The sequence below is a fragment of the Phyllobates terribilis genome, unplaced genomic scaffold (assembly GCF_046119375.1).
Source record: "Phyllobates terribilis strain yellow unplaced genomic scaffold, ASM4611937v1 Scaffold_10__3_contigs__length_209671492, whole genome shotgun sequence".
NCBI lineage: Eukaryota > Metazoa > Chordata > Amphibia > Anura > Dendrobatidae > Phyllobates > Phyllobates terribilis.
The window spans coordinates 26,841,427-26,864,432 of NW_027362770.1; the positions used below are offsets into that span (position 1 = coordinate 26,841,427).

Genomic DNA, 23,006 nt, shown 5'->3' on the forward strand with positions numbered 1-23,006 from the left:
AGTATACAGTCAGCACATAGTAGTATACAGTCAGCAGTAGTATACAGTCAGCACATAGTAGTATACAGTCAGCGCATAGTAGTATACAGTCAGCACATAGTAGTATACAGTCAGCAGTAGTATACAGTCAGCACATAGAAGTATACAGTCAGCGCATAGTACTATACAGTCAGCAGTAGTATACAGTCAGCACATAGTAGTATACAGTCAGCACATAGTAGTATACAGTCAGCAGTAGTATACAGTCAGCACATAGTAGTATACAGTCAGCACATAGTAGTATACAGTCAGCAGTAGTATACAGTCAGCACATAGTAGTATACAGTCAGCACATAGTAGTATACAGTCAGCAGTAGTATACAGTCAGCAGTAGTATACAGTCAGCACATAGTAGTATACAGTCAGCACATAGTAGTATACAGTCAGCACATAGTAGTATACAGTCAGCACATAGTAGTATACAGTCAGCAGTAGTATACAGTCAGCACATAGTAGTATACAGTCAGCACATAGTAGTATACAGTCAGCACATAGTAGTATACAGTCAGCAGTAGTATACAGTCAGCACATAGTAGTATACAGTCAGCACATAGTAGTATACAGTCAGCAGTAGTATACAGTCAGCACATAGTAGTATACAGTCAGCACATAGTAGTATACAGTCAGCACTTAGTAGTATACAGTCAGCAGTAGTATACAGTCAGCACATAGTAGTATACAGTCAGCACATAGTAGTATACAGTCAGCAGTAGTATACAGTCAGCAGTAGTATACAGTCAGCACATAGTAGTATACAGTCAGCACATAGTAGTATACAGTCAGCAGTAGTATACAGTCAGCACATAGTAGTATACAGTCAGCACATAGTAGTATACAGTCAGCAGTAGTATACAGTCAGCACATAGTAGTATACAGTCAGCGCATAGTAGTATACAGTCAGCGCATAGTAGTATACAGTCAGCGCATAGTAGTATACAGTCAGCGCATAGTAGTATACAGTCAGCACATAGTAGTATACAGTCAGCACATAGTAGTATACAGTCAGTACCTGGCTGTAAGCAGCATCTTTTTGTTCTGGTCAATGACCATGTCACTTATGTACTCCTCGTGGTTCTTCACCTCCATGAAGGATGCACATAGCAGTATACAGTCAGCACATAGCAGTATACAGTCAGCACATAGCAGTATACAATCAGTACCTGGCTGTAAGGACCATGTCTCACAGTACACATAGTAGTATACAGTCAGCAGTAGTATAGAGTCAGCACATAGTAGTATACAGTCAGTACCTGGCTGTAAGGAGCATCTCTCACCGTGCACATAGTAGTATACAGCCAGTACCCGGGTGTATAAGGAGCATGTCACACAGTGTACATAGTAGTATACAGTCAGCATATAGTAGTACACAGTCAGTACTTTGCTGTAAGGAGCATCTCTCAGTGTACATAGTAGTATACAGTCAGCACATAGTAGTATACAGTCAGCATATGGTAGTATACAGTCAGTACCTGGCTGTAAGGACCATGTCTCACAGTACACATAGTAGTATACAGTCAGCACATAGTAGTATACAGTCAGTACCTGGCTGTAAGGAGCATCTCTCACCGTGCACATAGTAGTATACAGCCAATATACGGCTGTAAGGAGCATGTCTCACAGTGTACACAGTAGTATACAGTAAGCACATAGTAGTATACAGTCAGTACTTTGCTGTAAGGAGCATCTCTCCCAATGCACATAGTAGTATACAGTCAGTAGTATACAGTCAGTACCTGGATGTAAGGAGCATGTCTCACAGTGTACATAGTAGTATACAGACAATACCTGGCAGTAAGGAGCATGTCTCACAATGTACATAGTAGTATACAGTCAGCACATAGTAGCATACAGTCAGCACATAGTAGCATACAGTCAGCACATAGTAGTATACAGCCAATACCCGGCTGTAAGGAGCATCTCTCACCGTGCACATAGTAGTATACAGCCAATACCTGGCTGTAAGGCGCATGTCTCAGTGTACATACTAGTATACAGTCAGCACATAGTAGCATACAGTCAGCACATAGTAGCATACAGTCAGCACATAGTAGCATACAGTCAGCAGTAGTATACAGTCAGCACATAGTAGCATACAGTCAGCACACAGTAGTATACAGTCAGCACATAGTAGCATACAGTCAGCACATAGTAGCATACAGTCAGCACATAGAAGCATACAGTCAGCACATAGCAGTATACAGTCAGCACATAGCAGTATACAGTCAGCACATAGTAGTATACAATCAGTACCTGGCTGTAAGGACCATGTCTCACAGTACACATAGTAGTATACAGTCAGCACATAGTAGTATACAGTCAGTACCTGGCTGTAAGGAGCATCTCTCACCGTGCACATAGTAGTATACAGCCAGTACCCGGGTGTAAGGAGCATGTCTCACAGTGTACACAGTAGTATACAGTAAGCACATAGTAGTGTACAGTCAGAACCTGGCTGTAAGGAGCATCTCTCACCGTGCACATAGTAGTATACAGTCAGCACATAGTAGTATACAGTCAGCACATAGTAATATACAGTCAGGACCTGGCTGTAAGGAGAATCTCTCACCGTGGACATAGTAGTATACAGTCAGCACATAGTAGTATACAGTCAGCACATAGTAATATACAGTCAGGACCTGGCTGTAAGGAGAATCTCTCACCGTGGACATAGTAGTATACAGTTAGTACCTGGCTGTAAGGAGCATCTCTCCCAGTGCACATAGTAGTATACAGTCAGTAGTATACAGCCAGTACCCGGGTGTAATGAGCATGTCACACAGTGTACATAGTAGTATACAGTCAGCACATAGTAGTATACAGTCAGTACCTGGCTGTAAGGAGTATCTCTCACCGTGCACGTAGTAGTATACAGTCAGCACCTGGCTGTAAGGAGCATCTTTCACCGTGCACATAGTAGTGTACAGCCAACACATAGTAGTATACAGTCAGCATATGGTAGTATACAGTCAGTACCCGGCTGTAAGGAGCATCTCTCACTGTGCACATAGTCGTATACAGCCAGTACCCGGGTGTAATGAGCATGTCACACAGTGCACATAGTAGTATACAGTCAGTACCTGGCTGTAAGGAGCATCTCTCACTGTGCACATAGTCGTATACAGCCAGTACCCGGGTGTAATGAGCATGTCACACAGTGTACATAGTAGTATACAGTCAGCACATAGTAGTACACAGTCAGTACCTGGCTGTAAGGAGCATCTCTCACTGTGCACATAGTAGTATACAGCCAGTACCCGGGTGTAATGAGCATGTCACACAGTGTACATAGTAGTATACAGCCAGTACCCGGGTGTAATGAGCATGTCACACAGTGTACATAGTAGTATACAGTCAGCACATAGTAGTATACAGTCAGTACCTGGCTGTAAGGAACATCTCTCACCGTGCACATAGTAGTATACAGTCAATACCTTGCTGTAAGGAGCATCTCTCACCGTGCACATAGTAGTATACAGCCAATACCCGGCTGTAAGGAGCATGTCTCACAGTGTACACAGTAGTATACAGTAAGCACATAGTAGTATACAGTCAGTACTTTGCTGTAAGGAGCATCTCTCAACAATGCACATAGTAGTATACATTCAGCACATAGTAGCATACAGTCAGCACATAGTAGTATACAGTCAGCACATAGTTGCATACAGTCAGCACATAGTAGTATACAGCCAATACCCGGCTGTAAGGAGCATCTCTCACCGTGCACATAGTAGTATACAGCCAATACCTGGCTGTAAGGAGCATGTCTCAGTGTACATACTAGTATACAGTCAGCACATAGTAGTATACAGTCAGCACATAGTAGCATACAGTCAGCACATAGTAGCATACAGTCAGCACATAGTAGTGTACAGTCAGCACATAGTAGTATACAGTCAGCAGTAGTATACAGTCAGCACATAGTAGCATACAGTCAGCACACAGTAGTATACAGTCAGCACACAGTAGTATACAGTCAGCACATAGTAGCATACAGTCAGCACATAGTAGCATACAGCCAGCACATAGAAGTATACAGTCAGCACATAGTAGTATACAGTCAGCAGTAGTATACAGTCAGCACATAGTAGTATACAGTCAGCGCATAGTAGTATACAGTCAGCACATAGTAGTATACAGTCAGCAGTAGTATACAGTCAGCACATAGAAGTATACAGTCAGCGCATAGTACTATACAGTCAGCAGTAGTATACAGTCAGCACATAGTAGTATACAGTCAGCACATAGTAGTATACAGTCAGCAGTAGTATACAGTCAGCACATAGTAGTATACAGTCAGCACATAGTAGTATACAGTCAGCAGTAGTATACAGTCAGCACATAGTAGTATACAGTCAGCACATAGTAGTATACAGTCAGCAGTAGTATACAGTCAGCAGTAGTATACAGTCAGCAGTAGTATACAGTCAGCAGTAGTATACAGTCAGCAGTAGTATACAGTCAGCAGTAGTATACAGTCAGCACATAGTAGTATACAGTCAGCAGTAGTATACAGTCAGCACATAGTAGTATACAGTCAGCACATAGTAGTATACAGTCAGCACATAGTAGTATACAGTCAGCAGTAGTATACAGTCAGCACATAGTAGTATACAGTCAGCACATAGTAGTATACAGTCAGCAGTAGTATACAGTCAGCACATAGTAGTATACAGTCAGCACATAGTAGTATACAGTCAGCACTTAGTAGTATACAGTCAGCAGTAGTATACAGTCAGCACATAGTAGTATACAGTCAGCACATAGTAGTATACAGTCAGCAGTAGTATACAGTCAGCAGTAGTATACAGTCAGCACATAGTAGTATACAGTCAGCACATAGTAGTATACAGTCAGCAGTAGTATACAGTCAGCACATAGTAGTATACAGTCAGCACATAGTAGTATACAGTCAGCAGTAGTATACAGTCAGCACATAGTAGTATACAGTCAGCGCATAGTAGTATACAGTCAGCGCATAGTAGTATACAGTCAGCGCATAGTAGTATACAGTCAGCACATAGTAGTATACAGTCAGCGCATAGTAGTATACAGTCAGTACCTGGCTGTAAGCAGCATCTTTTTGTTCTGGTCAATGACCATGTCACTTATGTACTCCTCGTGGTTCTTCACCTCCATGAAGGATGTGCCTCTCCGGAGGTCCCACACTTTTAACATCCCGCTGTCATCACCAGTGGCAAAGAGGTTCTCGTCTATCAGCAGCAGTCTGTTCAGTGGAGAGCTAAAAAAAAAACAGCAGAAAATGGTTAATTTTACTAGAAAAATGTTGTGATTGTTGAAGAACAAGGTGTCGATATTGAACTAGTGGGTGTCTGAATAAATATCTGAGCAAAAAACACCATTGTAACAGAAATTAACCCTTGTGTCTGCTTTCTATGTCCAGTGGCCATAAGGGACACAACTACTGGAGCGGTATGAGGTCGTTTTATTAATGTACTCTACTGGCATCTAGTGGTCGTTGTGTAAATTGCAAAAACCTTTCTGGACTTTCACTAAGGAACATGCATGGGCATAGTAATTGGCCGATAATAACCACAGCGCATTGGTAAGGGGCCTCTACTTCAGGTAGTATTACAAGATCAGATGAAGTGACAGCATGCATGGCAGAGGCGCACACTTAGCTTCTTAAAGAGATGCAATCAGGATTCTTACTCGTGGGCCTTGGTGATGCGTTTCACCAGTTTTCCCTCCTCCACATTAAGGATATGAATGGACCTGTCTTTGGAAACTGTGAAAAGCTCTAAAAATAAAAAAAAGCAACAGTGAAATATTACTTAAAATGTTTTGCCACTACTACCTCCCCCCAAAAATGCTATGAAATTAAAGAGAGTTGTAAAACTGAATTAGTAAAAAAAACAAGCAAAAACGTTGACATGGGTTCATATAGAAGCTATAGTGTGCCCGACTGTATTTGGATCTCCAATGGCAGTAATATGACAGCCAGCTCTCCTGACAGCAGCAGTCGGGGATAGGGGACCCCCATTCTGGAGATAGGTGCAGGCTCCACAGGAGGATACACAATAAATATCTGTCATCAGACCATCCCTATAACACTAGTGGAGTTCATATAACTTACAAAGCTGTAACAGGACCCAACTGCACCCTGTGTATTTCTTAATGCCCTACTGACGTTATTTTGTCCAATCCAAACAATACCCCATGAGAAAACCAGTTTCTTACGCTGGCCATCACTGGAAAATGAGGCATCCCTACATGACTTTAGATGATGTCCAGACGACCAGAGTTCTTTGTTCCCATCCTCAACGCAGGAATATGAATACCTAGAAACAACAGAAGGTTCATGACAATGCTGGTATCTGGGGAGTGTAAGGCTGTATTCACACATCTGTTTCTGTTTTTACAACCAAAGATGCACCATTATTTTCCCATGTGCCAACTGTTTTACATCTGTTATTTAATCATCCGTTTTTTAGAAAAATAAAAGGATCTAAGCAATGGATCAGTTAAAAATGGATGGAAAACTGATGTAAAGTGGATGAGAATAAGACATGCACTGAATGTAGCAGAACAGATACAGTGGTGTGAAAAAGTGTTTGCCCCCTTCCTGATTTCTTATTCTTTTGCATGTTTGTCACACTTAAAGATGGCCGGATATTCTCCTTCAAGATTTTTTGGTAGACTGCAGAATTCATGGTTCCATTTACCACAGCAAGTCTTCCAGGTCCTGAAGCAGCAATACAGCCTCAGACTATCACACTATCACCACCATATTTTACTGTTGGTATGATGTTCATTTTCTGAAATGCTGTGTTACCTCTACGCCAAATGTAATGGAACATACACATTCCAAAATGTTAAACTTTTGTCTCGTCAGTCCACAGAGTATTCTCCCAAAAGTCTTGGCAATCATCAAATTGTTTTCTGGCAAAACTGAGAGAAGCCTTTAAGTTCTCTTTGCTCAGCTGTGGTTTTCATCTTGGAACTCTGCCATGCATCCCATTTTTGCCCAGTCTCTTTCTTATGGAGGAGTCATGAACACCAACCTTATCTGAGGCAAATGAGACTTGCAGTTCTTTGGATGTTGTTGTGAGGTCTTTTGTGACTTCTTGGATGAGTCACTGCTGAGCTCTTGGGTAAATTTTGGTCGGCCAGCCACTCCTGGGAAGGCTCACCACTATTCTATGTTTTCTCCATTTGTGGATAATGGCTCTCACTGTGGTTCGCTTGAGTCCTAAAGCTTTATAACCTTTTTCAGACTGATAGATATCAATTACTTTGTTTCTCATTTGTTCCTGAATTTCTTTGGATCGCAGCATGACGCCTAGCTTTTGAGGATCTTTTGGTCTACTTCACTTGTTACACAGGTCCTATTATTTAATTGATTTCTTGATTGAGAACAGGTGTGGCAGTAATCAGGCCTGTGTGTGGCTAGGGAAATTGAACTCAGCTTCCCAGAGATGTGATAAACCACTGTTAAAACATAAATTAAGGGGGGGCAATCACTTTTCACACTGGGCCCTGTATTATTGAGGGAAGAAGAATCCAAACTTAAAGACCTTCATTTAAAAAAAATTCATTTTGTGTTACTTGTGTTATCTTTGTCTAATATTTAAATTTGTTTTGTGATCTGAAACATTAAAGTGTGAAAAACATGCAGGAAAATAAGAAATCAGGAAGGGGGCAAACACTTTTGCACACCACTGTATATAGATTCATTAAAAAATGTGTGAATGGTCCAATTAAACTTTATATCAGTGTGCGGTCCATTTTATAAACGAACATCATACACATGAGAAAAAGGAGTGACTGTAGTCCAAGGCCTCATTCACACATGCATTATTTTTTGCATACAAGAATAAAAAAGATCACTGTGTAATTTTACTGTTAACCTAGGCAACGAATAGTACAGCCACCTCTGCAGTCTTGCCGTGCCCATAAACGACTCTGGTGCTGCAAATGTCTTAAAAGACGACAGGCGCACATACCCTTAGGCCACGGCCCCACTATCAGTATTTGGTCAGTATTTTTCTCAGGAGTGGGTGATAAATGCAGAATTGGTGACTTGTTTCTGTTCTCTGATTGTTCCTCACCTGGTTTTGGCTCCCACTCCTGAGAAAAAATACTGACCGAACACTGACCAAATACTGATAGTGGGGCCGTGGCCACAGACTGGCACCCTGATGTGCTGCAATCGTTACTGACCTCTGCATTGGAGGGGGTTAAACATTAATCTCTGATGGTGGCTGCTATAGCTATGCCATCTCTCAGCAGTTTGGCATCTCATTAACGCATTTGGGGAATTAAACACATTTCATACAAATTTAACATCAGATTCACTACTAGGTGTTATATGAAACATATAACAATAAAAACACCCAAAAACATTTACCATATTTTTTTAAAACTATAACACACACCCCAGGTTTTAACAGCAGAAAATAGGAAAAACATATTTTCTTGTAATTATAACTTCTCTAGTGGTGTGAAGAAGTGGAGGGGTCAATATCGCTTATTCTAAAGTTTTTCTCTGCAACATGTGTATTATAGTACAACAAAATAACAATGACAGCTAGGACCTTGAATGTAATAAGGGGCATACCACTAAACATTATATGAACCAGAGAGACCATAGGTATTTTCAAAACCCCAAGATAACATAATTAAAACACCATATGTTGAATAGAAGAGATAAATGCTTTATTTATGTATTTTTTAAGAAATAACATATAGGTATAAATAACGTGTGAAAAGACATAACATGGGCATGTGAGGCAGCAGGGGGCAGATAAAGACACAGCTGGTATCCAATTCACATTGGACCTATAATAGGTCACATAGTCCAACCCATACAATCCATAAGTCACAGAAAATGTGTGCAGAAAAAGTTAAATAACATAGATCAAGTGACCTGTAACAAGTCACAGTATAAACAACCATCAGAAGTTTTTTCAGCAACACATGAAAAGTACAAGCATCACATGGAAAGGGTTAAGTAAGGCATACTTAGTGAGAGTAAACAGATAACCAGCAGTGTCAGGGGAGGCCCCAACACGTGTTTCCGTACTTCCTCAGGGGGCGTGGTGGGGTGTGTGTGGATACAGGACCTCTTATATACATGTGGTCCCATGTGAAGCAATTAGTTACTGACCAATAGCGGTGCATGTCGCCGCATAACAGCAGACATTGGTGACAGCGGCGCGGTCTCAGGCGGCGTCCAGGAAGAGGGGAACTCCCCCCTGACGTCACATGTTAAGGGACGCCGCCCACCCGAGACAGCGTAGCGGCCACATGACCGCAGCATCCGGCGCATGTGCACAAGGTCGGACCACAGGAATTGATCATGAGCATATAAGGAATAAATATGGAGCAGGACAGACTACTCAACAAAGGAGAAGGAGATACATCATATGGAGCAGGATATATGCATATACAGTGGATACAGAAAGTATTCAGACCCCTTTACATTTTTTTACTCTTTGTTTTATTGCAGCCATTTTGTAAATTCTACAAAGTTATTTTTTTTTCTCATTAAAGTACACTGTGTGCCCCATCTTGACTGAAAAAAAAACAGAAATGTAGAAATTTTTGCAAATTTATTAAAAAAGAAAAACTGAAATATCACATGCTCATAACTATTCAGACCCTTTGCTCAGACACTCATATTTAAGTCACATACTGTCCATTTCCTTGTAATCCTCCTTGAGATGGTTCTACTCCTTCATTGGAGTCCAGCTGTGTTTAATTAAACTGATAGGACTTGATTTGGAAAGGCACACACCTTTCTATATAAGACCCTGTCTATACAAGACCTCACAGCTCACAGTGCATGTCAGACCAAATGAGAATCATGAGGTCAAATGGAACTGCCCAAGGAGCTCAGAGACAGAATTGTGGCAAGGCACAGATCTGGCCAAGGTTACAAAAGAATTTCTGCATTACTCAAGGTTCTTAAGAGCACAGTGGCCTCCATAATCCTTAAATAGAAGAAGTTTGGGACCACCAGAAGTCTTCCTAGACCTCGCCGTCCAGCCAAACTGTGCAATCGTGGGTGAAGATCCTTGGTGAGAGAGGTAAAGAAGAACCCCAAGATCACTGTGGCTGACCTCCAGAGATGCAGTAGGGAGATGGAAGAAAGTTCCACAAAGTCAACTATCACTGCAGCCCTCCACCAGTCAGGCCTTTATGGCAAGGTGGCCCGACGGAAGCCTCTCCTCAGTGCAAGACATATGAAAGCCTGCATAGAGTTTGCTCAGAAACACATGAAGGACTCCCAGACTATGAGAAATAAGATTCTCTGGTCTGATGAGACGAAGACAGAACTTTTTGGTGATACTTCTAAGCGATATGTGTGGAGAAAACCAGGCACTGCTCATCACCTGCCCAATACAATCCCAACAGTGAAATATGGTGGTGGCAGCATCATGCTGTGGGGGTGTTTTTCAGCTGAAGGGACAGGACAACTGGTTGCAATTGAAGGAAACATGAATGCGGCCAAGTACAGATATATCCTGGATGAAAACCTCTTCCAGAGTGCTCTAGACCTCAGACTTCGCCAAAGGTTCACCTTCCAGCAAGACAATGACCCTAAGCACACAGCTAAAATAACAAAGGAGTGGCTTCAGAACAACTCAGTGACCATTCTTGACTGGTCCAGCCAGAGCCCTGACCTAAACCCAATTGAGCATCTCTGGAGAGACCTGAAAATGGTTGCCCACCAACGTTCACCATCCAACCTGACGGAACTGGAGAGGATCTGCAAGGAAGAATGGCAGAGGATCTCCAAACCCAGGTGTGAAAAACTTGTTGCATCATTCCCAAGAAGACTCATGGCTGTACTAGCTCAAAAGGGTACTTCTACTCAATACTGAGCAAAGGGTCTGAATACTTATGACCATGTGATATTTAGTTTTTCTTTTTAAAAAATTTGCAAAAATTTCTACATTTCTGTTTTTTTTCAGTCAAGATGGGGTGCAGAGTGCACATTAATGAGAAAAAAAAATGAACTTTTTAGAATTTACCAAATGGCTTTAATGAAACAAAGAGTGAAAAATTTAAAGGGGTCTGAATACTTTCCGTACCCACTGTATAGCTTTACAGCAGGCAAATGATGTACACTCCCTGCAGTGCACACATATACTCAGCTCTGGTGCATGCACACTCAGCTCTGGTGCATGCACACTCAGCTCTGGTGCATGCACACTCAGCTCTGGTGCATGCACACTCAGCTCTGGTGCATGCACACTCAGCTCTGGTGCATGCACACTCAGCATGCAGAAAGATATACCACATACTAAACTGATGCATACACACACAGCTTTGCTATATGCGCGTGTGCACACACACTCATACATCTCTGCTGAACATGGTGAATACACCACAACATTTTGAATTTTCTTCCAGGATTGTGGCTGATCACATGACCTGAAACATCCTTTAGCTATTCAGGAAGGCCAGTATCCATACAGGTCCTGGTACCGTCCTCTCCTGCCCTGCGCCGACCATACTGGTCAGTGAGGAGCAAGATGAGAGAGGGCAGTTCTCACAGTGATCGGGCAGGACACTGTGCTGACGTTCTGCTCAGAGGCCGCCTTCGGACTGTAAGATGCACACACTTATTTTAGTACGATTTTTTTTCTTGATAAAAAGTGCATCTTATAATCCAAAAAAACACAGTAAATAAGAGGAAGATAATGACTTAGGAACTAAGAGTATTCCAGAAGAAAATAAGTGAAGACTTACACAAACACATCTCCATCAACATCTCCAGCAGCTAGGATGTCCCGACTGGGGTGGAAGGCAATGGTGTTCGCAGCAGCCTCGAAAAATATGTCCCCGGGAGTGTCCCTCACCCGGGGTTCTGCGGGGCCTGGGGTATCGTCGAGCTCTTCGGACTCCTCCTGGTCGGGTCAATATTATATATTTAAATACATGTCATGGACAATGGGATGTTTGGTCCCCAATTCCTAGTGAAGAAGTGGCCACACATGAGCAGCCATTCTCGAATCTACTCAGTGGAAGATGGGGCAGAAAATAGCACACGCACAATTTCTGGAAGAAATCAGCCATGTTTTATAAATATGTTCTAATCAATGCACAATTGTAACACATCCACAAAAGCAAGAGCCGCTTTATACACAAGCTCTCCTAAAGGCATCATATTCAGTCTTTGTGACTCCATTTTTAGCAGGACTACAAGGGGCCATTCTGACCTGCTGGTTTTCTTCATGGCTTGTGTCCAGGTCTTTATTAATAGGCACAGTCTATAAGGAAGGGAAAAAAAAAAGAGATAAATAGAGATGAGTGAATCGATTTGCAGGACCCTGGTTCAGTGCCCATGTCATTATTCCGTGGCATAGCCATGCAAACCGCTTCCTACCTGCCGGCATCCTCAGTGCCTCTGCTGATTAGTAGGCCGATGTCCTGGGTGCATCATGCCACAATGATGATGTCACACCTTACCTACTAACCTGAAGAGGCGCTGAGGACTCTGGCAGGTAGGAAGTGGTTTGCAGGGTTCCCATCTGACAGCCCTGATATACTGATGTGACTGCTGCCCCTTGGTCCTACAGAGTTAGTTCTTCTATAAGTGTTCAAAAAGACATTTCCTAAGAACCTTAAAGGGGTTTTACGTTACTAAAATATTTTTTCTCTTAGACATGGAATGACTTAAAAAAAAATATACAGAGTGATATTTACCTTCCGTGGATCCAGCACAGGCCGCTCCAGCGTTACCACTTCCGAACAAGGCAGACACCACTTCTGGAGCCATCACAGACCTACAGAGTGGCCTGTGCTGGGTCCGCGGGGGGCACTGGAAGGCGAATGTGCCCATTTATTATTCTTAGTTACTGCCTGCCTATAAAAAAAAAATAAACTGTTTTACTTTCAGACAACCCTGTTAACAGTAGGAAAAAGAAAAAATAAGGATGCTTTTTTCCAAAAACAGCCATACCCAGTCCACAGTGTTCATGATACTGTAGCGCTGCCCCATTTATTTATTTCAATGGAGATGTGCTGCAATGTCAGACATGACATATGGATGACTGGCAAGTTTTTACAATCATGGGCAACCCTTTTATTGGTGAGATGGCAGATTTGTGGCAAATTTTCAAAATGAACAGTACTGAAAAGTAACAATTTCCATTATTACTACATGTGGAGAGGGTTTTCAAAAGCACAATCACACGTACTGGCAAAAATCTATGAGACGCTCAAGGCAGCCATTTTCACTTTGCATTTCCTCAATTGTTATGGTAAAATTTACTTTTAGGGTTTCACATCCTCACAAACTATTTATATGTACCTGTGGCTCTTTCAAATACAAGTCCAGCAATACCTTTATAGGACCAATCCGGTCCTCTGTTATTGAGAAATCAGTGATTGAATTGATATGGAAATGAGGCTGAAGATCTGAAGCCTCCGTCACTCCAGCTCTATTTCCCTCCCAGTACCATCTCCTACTGCTTCACTGACAGCCTCTGTGCTGTGTGTCTTCAGGCAAAGGAGCCGTCAGTCGAGGAGGAGGCGACACTAGATGGCGAATAAAGCTGGAGTGACAGAGACTTTAGATCTACAGCAGCCATTTCCATATCAAGTCAAGGGCTGATTTCTCAGTAATGAAGGTAGGGATTGACCATGTAAACGTATTGCTGGACTTGTCTATGAAAGAGCTACATGTGCATATACAGGTGCATCTCACTAAATTAGAATATCATCAAAAAGTTAATTTATTTCAGTTCTTCAATACAAAAAGTGAAACTCATATATTATATAGTCATTACAAACAGAGTGATCTATTTCAAGTGTTTATTTCTGTTAATGTTGATGATTATGGCTTACAGCCAATGAAAACACAAAAGTCATTATCTCAGTAAATTAGAATACTTTATAACAGCTTGAAAAAATGTTTTTAAAATCTGAGATGTTGTCCTACTGAAATGTATGTTCAGTAAATGCACTCAATACTTGGTCGGGGCTCCTTTTGCATCAATTACTGCATCAATGCGGCGTGGCATGGAGGCGATCAGCCTGTGGCACTGCTGAGGTGTTATGGAAGCTCAGATTGCTTTGATAGCAGCCTTTAGCTCGTCTGCATTGTTGGGTCTGGTGTCTCTCATCTTCCTCTTGACAAGCGGACATAGATTCTCTATGGGGTTAAGGTCAGGCGAGTTTGCTGCCAATCAAGCACAGTGATACTGTTGTGTGTAAACCAGGTATTGGTACTTTTGGCAGTGTGGACAGGTGCCAAGTCCTGCTGGAGAATGACATTTCCATCTCCAAAAAGCTTGTCGGCAGAGGGAAGCATGGAGTGCTCTAAAATTTCCTGGTAGACGGCTGCGCTGACTTTGGTGACACAGTGGACCTACACTAGCAGATGACATGGCTCCCCAAACCATCACTGATTGTGGAAACTTCACACTAGACCTCAAGCAGCTTGGATTATGTGCATCTCCACTCTTCCTCCAGACTCTGGGACCTTGATTTCCAAATGAAAATTGGAACTCTGGGACCTTGTGGAGTGTGTCAATGACTGCCTTCTGGACATCTGTCAAGTCAGCAGTCTTCCCCATGATTGTGGAGCCTACTGAAACAGACTACGGGGCCTTTTTAAATGCTTAGGAAGCCTTTGCAGGTGTTTTTGTTAATTATTCTAACTTACTGAGATAATGACTTTTGTGTTTTCGTTGGCCGTAAGCCATAATCATCAACATTAACAGAAATAAACACTTGAAATAGATCACTGTGTGTAATGATTCTATAGAATATATGACTTTCACTTTTTGTATTGAAGAACTGAAATAAATTAACTTTTTGATGATATTCTAATTTAGTGAGATGCACCTGTTGATAGTTTCTGTTGACATTTTCTCATTAAGGCTGGTTTCACCGATCTCAGTACAGACCATAATGTCCAGATTGACAGTGCGTCCCCCTGCATAAACTCAACAGCCACATAAATGCTTATGAGACTATGGAGCATACAGAGAATGTCAGACGTGTGAAACCATGACGTCTGTTTCAGGTGGACAAACCCTTCAGGATTTTCAAGAGGAAGAGACATTGTTAATGTTTTCTATTAAAGCATTTTTCTGCTTCTTTTTGGTCATCTGCTTTTATGTTTTTGACTGCTAGTGTTTTTTCAAGCATCTTTCCATCATTTCACAGTCCTTTTTTTCTCCAATCAACAATGAAGAAACCATTAGGGGTTTCTGAACCTGAAAACACTCAGACGCTTGGGCGTCTTCCAAGCCTTTTGTCATGGGGTACCACAACAGAGTGGGGTCTGACGATCACAGCGTCCGGTGACACATAAACCTGCAGTAGATAGAACGGCTTCACCGTCCTATTAGTATTTCTAACTTTCTTTGATCTGGTGCTACAAGGGTTAAATTGCTTAGTTGGACTCCTGGAGTTCTTTGTCTTGTGTGGTATGAGCTGTTCTGAGTTCCTTACTCCCAGCAGGTATAAGAACTCACCACCTGACTTCTGACCTTGCCAGTGAAAGATACCACTACCTGGTTTGAAGTTGAAGGCTGGAGTTCAGTGTTTGGAGTAAGCAGTTGGAGAGTTTTCCAGGAGATTGCTGCGTGGAGTTGGTTTGCATGTTGATCCTTATACTCTCCCATTGTTTTTTTCCTTCCTATTCCTCCCATTTCCCACTCTGTTGTTTTGTGAGTGTATTTGTATGAATGTAGTTTTCTTTCAACCCTGTCTGTTTACTCCTGTTTGTCTGGTTAGTTTTTGCCTATACACGTCGGCCTCATACCTCCCTGGGTGGGGGAGGGAACAGATAAAGGTAAAATAGGAGCATAGCAAGGTATGAGACCCTGGCGTCTCCACCTTCTGTTGTAATCCGGAGGACAAGGACAGATTAGGGCGCCCCCAAGTTCGAGGGATTGGGTAGGTGCCACAGTCCCTTGCCACTACGTGACACCTTTCCCATTGACTAATGAAGTAAAGTATAGAGTGTTTTCTGAGTGGAAGACACCTGAAGAATGGTCAAATCACTTCTTTTATCAGCTTGATGTTTTTAGACTCTTAAAGCGTTTTAAAAATGCTGAAAGCCTAATCATGTGAACCGAAAACTGTTTTTACATAGAAATGCATGATGCAAACAATGGGCTGATCCATCTCGTTGCACAATACAGAACCGTATTATGGTCGCTGCCATATACCACAATATCCCCACCTAGATACACTGACAAATGTGCTGCTATGGCGGAATTTAGTGCGTCATACGTCACCAGATGGAACGTTCAGTGTATTGGAAAATATACAAAGTATGGGAATATGTCCATGTATCATGAACGAGTGACTGAGGAATACTGTACAGATGTAAAGAAAAAAACTAAGCAAGAGACCCTCTACTATGGTGAACACAAAAGGGACTGGAACAGGGATAGCCTCCTCTTTTTATGCAAAATATCATACTTCTGCATCTGAAAATGGGTTTTCTAAACAAGATCAGATATTTTTTTGTTATGCTTACTTATACAGCTCCATTAAATTCCACAGCGCTATTAAAATGCCCTATCAGTATGTCTTTGGATGTGAGTATAATCCCCACACGGTGACCTTTTTTACATGCAATCATATACTGTTATTAAGGAAAGCTCCCCTACCCAATCTATGCTGCCATCTATTTGTCATGACAAACTTTTCAACAACAGCACCTGCCTTTGATGGACATCTGTCACACTTGCAGATGGTATAAATTGGGATTTTTGGCCTAACAAAATCTGCAGTGTAACTGATCACCTACTCTGTGGAAGGAGAAGTTGTAATTTTGAGACAGCTGCTTTAAAGGGTAACTAGACTTTCAAAAAAATGTTTGATGTAATAGCCAAATATCACAAGGTTATGACCCATTGGGTCTGGAGACCACAACTAATAATGGAAATTAAGTCAGAAGAGTTCAGGTGACCATCAGAGTCTGAGCAGTGTGATACCGCTCCAACAAATAGTGGGGCACTTCTGCCTCATTTCATTACCTTCACCACCACCTTTCAAAACTTTTTTTTTTTTTTAAAGGGGTTTTCCAGGACTATATTAATTTTTTACTATAGGCCTAAGAACTAACAGGCAGGTAGTTGTTGACTACCTGCCTATCCTTGCCAACGCAGATCTCTGCCAGCACAGAGCAGTCACAGACCTCTTGTCGACAGAGTAGGGGCTTCTCTTACACAGGGCTGTGGAGTCAGAATAAAATGGACCGACTCCGACTCCTAAAATATATAATAAATTGGGTACAGTAGTTCAATGCAGATTGTGGGGAATATTTTTTTCATAGGAATTTGGGAAAGTTATGAAATGTCCTATAAATGGCTGTTCTATTCTTGATCTAAGGCTACATTCACACACAGCGTTTTTGCTGCGTTTTTTGAGGATACGTTTTTCAGCTGCAAAAGCAGATCAGCCTTTTAAAAGACCACATCACCTGAAAGGTTTTTGAGCTCATAATGTTTTCAATAGCAAAAGCAGATTAGAAAAACGCCGAACAAACTGACATGCTCATTCTTTGTGAGGATCCGTTTTTGAGCCCAAAAACAGATCCTCACAAAACGATGTGTCTGAATGTCATACCTTCAAACCCATTGACTTTGCTGGGATGCCCAGACACACTACATTTTACTGCAAAAAAATGGATCCGCAAAAACGCTGTGTGAATCATGGCCGTAGCCAGCGAGGGGCAGGGGGGGCAGCTGCCCCCCCCTCCTAGAAGCAGGGGCACGCACCTATCAAAACTCACTTGTATGCTGCAGTGCTCCCGTCCTGCACTGGCTCCAGACTGCAGAGGGTAATCTCCCCTCCTCTCTCCTGTCTTCTGCTGTCTTCACCAGAGAGAGGAGGGGGAGGGGTGCCTGCCCTGCACAGGATCCGATTCCTGGGCCCCGAGCTGGAGAAAGTGTTAGTACTACTGCTCATCTCTATCACAGAAAGGTAACTAATGCTAATATTGTAGGTGATTATTATGTGCTCTCTGTACAATGTGTGTGAACTATATGTGCGATATGTGCAATGTACTATTTGCTGTCTGTAGCTGTCATCTGTCTATCACACTCTATCCCTCCATCTATCCCTCCATCTATCCATCATTATATTCTATCTAAATATCTTGATTATTGTATCATAAAAAAGATTAAATGTCTGACGTTCACATTGTACTACAATAAATATTCACTTAAATATAAGCAATATATGTGGGAGTCGGAGTCGTGAAGTCTGTGTAAGGGAAATTGAGGAGTCGGAGTCGCAGGTTTGGCTTACCGACTCCACAGCCCTGCTCTTACACTTTGTAATGTTAATGTGGCGTGACTGTCTGTGTCATGCTGAATGACAGACGGCTCCATGCTGGATAACCGCGGAAAGCCAGCTGTCAATCAGCATGACGTCAGCAGTCACACCCCATCAACAGAGCAGGTGGGAAGAGAAAAAGCTGCTCTGATGATGTAGAGCTGCTGAATCGTTGGCAGGAGCGGTTGGTAACCGTTCTGCGTTGGACAGAACAGACAGGTAGATGCTAACAAGTTATCAATTACCTGCCTGTTATACCTTCGGCTCATAGTAACAAAAATAATTTAGCTTTGGAAAACCCCTTTAAGCTTAGTTACCCTTTAACATAGGGACTGCATGGTTCCACTGAGACATTAAGGGCTCGCTCACACTGGCGAGTAACATCCAATGTTTTTTTCATGTGAGAGAATTGGATGTTATATGCAAATAACCCTCGGCTCAAACTCTGCTGCGAGCGTGAACCAAGTATCATTTTTACCGTGATCGGATTCTCTCACATGTAAGAATCAGATCACAGGTGAAGAGAAGATGGAGAACTTAGTTTCTAGATCTTCTCCATTCTGTGAGTCAGCGTATATCAGACTGCACTCGGATGACAGGATGTTTTGCAGAAACCCATAGACTTGTATGGCTGTGTGCCGTTCGATATACGCTGCCAATCACATCATGCAGCAATTTTTTTTTTTTTTTTCTCATGCCGACTACGCATCAGAAAATATACTCTAGTCGGCACAGCTCCATAGAATAACATTGGAGCGAGTGCTATGTGATGATAGATTGGATACCACTCGTCCAAGTTAAAAGCTGGCTACTCGCCAGTGTGACCGAACCCTTAATCTAATGATTTTCTACTGCAACCTACAGTGATAGAATCACAATTGTTTCAGGATTTTTCGCAAGTTGCACAGGACTCACTTGTCACAGAGGTCAATACAATCAAATGTGAAGGGATTGTCCTACAATTACAACTGATCCATTCACAAGAGAGGTGATGATTTTCTGATGTGTGAATGTCCTACCACCAGAACCACCACCGATCCTAAAAACAGGGCTCCGCTGTGTCCCATTTGAACAGAGCTGCGACTGAATATGCCACTCCATTCATTGTATAACGGACAAAGATAGCGGAGCGCTGTCCTATCTGTCAGCCCCATAGAAAATGCTCCATTCAAAAGAGTGAATCTGTGACTGGGGAGGAGTCCCAGCAATTTGACACTCATCTTGTGTATATAAATTGTAGTGATGAATGAGAGAGAGATATTTTCCTTTGGAAAAATGCTTGAGTTTGCCATTCACTTCCATTATGCTCGCTACTCGAGTCGAGCCTGTCTGAGTGTGCGACCTGATCGATTCAAGTAAAGAACACTCGAGCATCTCAGTGCTCGATCAACACCAATAAATTGTAAACGCTAGACCACAACTTAAAGGGGTATCCAGTAAAAACAAGTTATCCCCTATACAAAAGATAGGCAATATGCTGCTGATCGTGCTAGGACCTAAACAGCTTGGCAGAATGGGGAACTTTTAGCCCTGTTAGAATGGAGAGATAGCGGGCACCCTCCACCTCCGCTCCATTTATTCTCTATGGGGCTACCGGAAAAAGCTGAGGACAGCACTCCCCGGCTCCATATGGAATAAATGGAGCAGCGGCCAATATTCTAATCCATGTTATCAAGGCTATGTTTCCCTTTCTGGATGGGCAGGGGTCCGCACGGTCAGATCCCACCTAGCTGTAAGTTATTACCTATTCTGTGAATAAGTGATGGCCTATTTGCAAAAGACAAACCCTTTAAATCTGATTACTTGGGAACGTTTTTTGGATCACACAATGAAAGGTCTCGCAGGAGTCACAAGGCTTCCGGTGACCAACAGGTTAACAAGTAGGGGTCACAAATGGACCAACAGAGTAAGAAAATGGGGGTTGTAGTGTAGCCGGTAACAGGAGGCAGACCGCTGCTCAAATCACAGAGATAAGATGGGACACTGCACGTGTAATGAGCTGCACACAGCACTGGGATAAGATGGGACACTGCAGGTGTAATGAGCTGCACACAGCACTGGGATAAGATGGGACACTGCACGTGTAATGAGCTGCACACAGCACTGGGATAAGATGGGACACTGCAGGTGTAATGAGCTGCACACAGCACTGGGATAAGATGGGACACTGCAGGTGTAATGAGCTGCACACAGCACTGGGATAAGATGGGACACTGCAGGTGTAATGAGCTGCACACAGCACTGGGATAAGATGGGACACTGCACGTGTAATGAGCTGCACACAGCACTGGGATAAGATGGGACACTGCACGTGTAATGAGCTGCACACAGCACTGGGATAAGATGGGACACTGCACGTGTAATGAGCTGCACACAGCACTGGGATAAGATGGGACACTGCAGGTGTAATGAGCTGCACACAGCACTGGGATAAGATGGGACACTGCACGTGTAATGGGCTGCACACAGCACTGGGATAAGACTGCAGGTGTAATGAGCTGCACACAGCACTGGGATAAGATGGGACACTGCAGGTGTAATGAGCTGCACACAGCACTGGGATAAGATGGGACACTGCACGTGTAATGAGCTACACACAGCACTGAGATAAGATGGGACACTGCAGGTGTAATGAGCTGCACACAGCACTGGGATAAGATGGGACACTGCAGGTGTAATGAGCTGCACACAGCACTGGGATAAGATGGGACACTGCACGTGTAATGAGCTGCACACAGCACTGGGATAAGATGGGACACTGCACGTGTAATGAGCTGCACACAGCACTGGGATAAGATGGGACACTGCACGTGTAATGGGCTGCACACAGCACTGGGATAAGACTGCAGGTGTAATGAGCTGCACACAGCACTGGGATAAGATGGGACACTGCAGGTGTAATGAGCTGCACACAGCACTGGGATAAGATGGGACACTGCAGGTGTAATGAGCTGCACACAGCACTGGGATAAGATGGGACACTGCACGTGTAATGAGCTGCACACAGCACTGGGATAAGATGGGACACTGCACGTGTAATGAGCTGCACACAGCACTGGGATAAGATGGGACACTGCAGGTGTAATGAGCTGCACACAGCACTGGGATAAGATGGGACACTGCACGTGTAATGGGCTGCACACAGCACTGGGATAAGACTGCAGGTGTAATGAGCTGCACACAGCACTGGGATAAGATGGGACACTGCACGTGTAATGAGCTACACACAGCACTGAGATAAGATGGGACACTGCACGTGTAATGAGCTGCACACAGCACTGGGATAAGATGGGACACTGCAGGTGTAATGAGCTGCACACAGCACTGGGATAAGATGGGACACTGCAGGTGTAATGAGCTGCACACAGCACTGGGATAAGATGGGACACTGCACGTGTAATGAGCTACACACAGCACTGAGATAAGATGGGACACTGCAGGTGTAATGAGCTGCACACAGCACTGGGATAAGATGGGACACTGCAGGTGTAATGAGCTGCACACAGCACTGGGATAAGATGGGACACTGCACGTGTAATGAGCTGCACACAGCACTGGGATAAGATGGGACACTGCACGTGTAATGAGCTGCACACAGCACTGGGATAAGATGGGACACTGCACGTGTAATGGGCTGCACACAGCACTGGGATAAGACTGCAGGTGTAATGAGCTGCACACAGCACTGGGATAAGATGGGACACTGCAGGTGTAATGAGCTGCACACAGCACTGGGATAAGATGGGACACTGCACGTGTAATGAGCTGCACACAGCACTGGGATAAGATGGGACACTGCACGTGTAATGAGCTGCACACAGCACTGGGATAACATGGGACACTGCACGTGTAATGAGCTGCACACAGCACTGGGATAAGATGGGACACTGCACGTGTAATGAGCTGCACACAGCACTGGGATAAGATGGGACACTGCAGGTGTAATGAGCTGCACACAGCACTGGGATAAGATGGGACACTGCACGTGTAATGAGCTGCACACAGCACTGGGATAAGATGGGACACTGCACGTGTAATGGGCTGCACACAGCACTGGGATAAGACTGCAGGTGTAATGAGCTGCACACAGCACTGGGATAAGATGGGACACTGCAGGTGTAATGAGCTGCACACAGCACTGGGATAAGATGGGACACTGCAGGTGTAATGAGCTGCACACAGCACTGAGATAAGATGGGACACTGCACGTGTAATGGGCTGCACACAGCACTGGGATAAGACTGCAGGTGTAATGAGCTGCACACAGCACTGGGATAAGATGGGACACTGCACGTGTAATGAGCTGCACACAGCACTGAGATAAGATGGGACACTGCACGTGTAATGAGCTGCACACAGCACTGGGATAAGATGGGACACTGCACGTGTAATGAGCTGCACACAGCACTGGGATAAGATGGGACACTGCACGTGTAATGAGCTGCACACAGCACTGGGATAAGATGGGACACTGCACGTGTAATGAGCTGCACACAGCACTGGGATAAGATGGGACACTGCACGTGTAATGAGCTGCACACAGCACTGGGATAAGATGGGACACTGCAGGTGTAATGAGCTGCACACAGCACTGGGATAAGATGGGACACTGCACGTGTAATGAGCTGCACACAGCACTGGGATAAGATGGGACACTGCACGTGTAATGAGCTGCACACAGCACTGAGATAAGA

General features: G+C 43.4%; 1 protein-coding gene across 1 annotated transcript in view; it reads right to left on the reverse strand.

Annotated features, from left to right (window-relative positions):
* Positions 1 to 23,006, reverse strand: part of WDR55 (WD repeat domain 55) — a 57,099-nt gene that overhangs the window by 28,886 nt on the left and 5,207 nt on the right. Inside the window, exons 2-6 of the mRNA XM_073649514.1 lie at positions 12,228 to 12,278; positions 11,758 to 11,915; positions 6,238 to 6,338; positions 5,710 to 5,797; positions 5,099 to 5,278 (exon numbers count right to left, since the gene is read on the reverse strand). Coding sequence (XP_073505615.1) covers positions 5,099 to 5,278; positions 5,710 to 5,797; positions 6,238 to 6,338; positions 11,758 to 11,915; positions 12,228 to 12,278 — 578 coding nt within the window. The remainder of the gene's footprint in view (positions 1 to 5,098; positions 5,279 to 5,709; positions 5,798 to 6,237; positions 6,339 to 11,757; positions 11,916 to 12,227; positions 12,279 to 23,006) is intronic.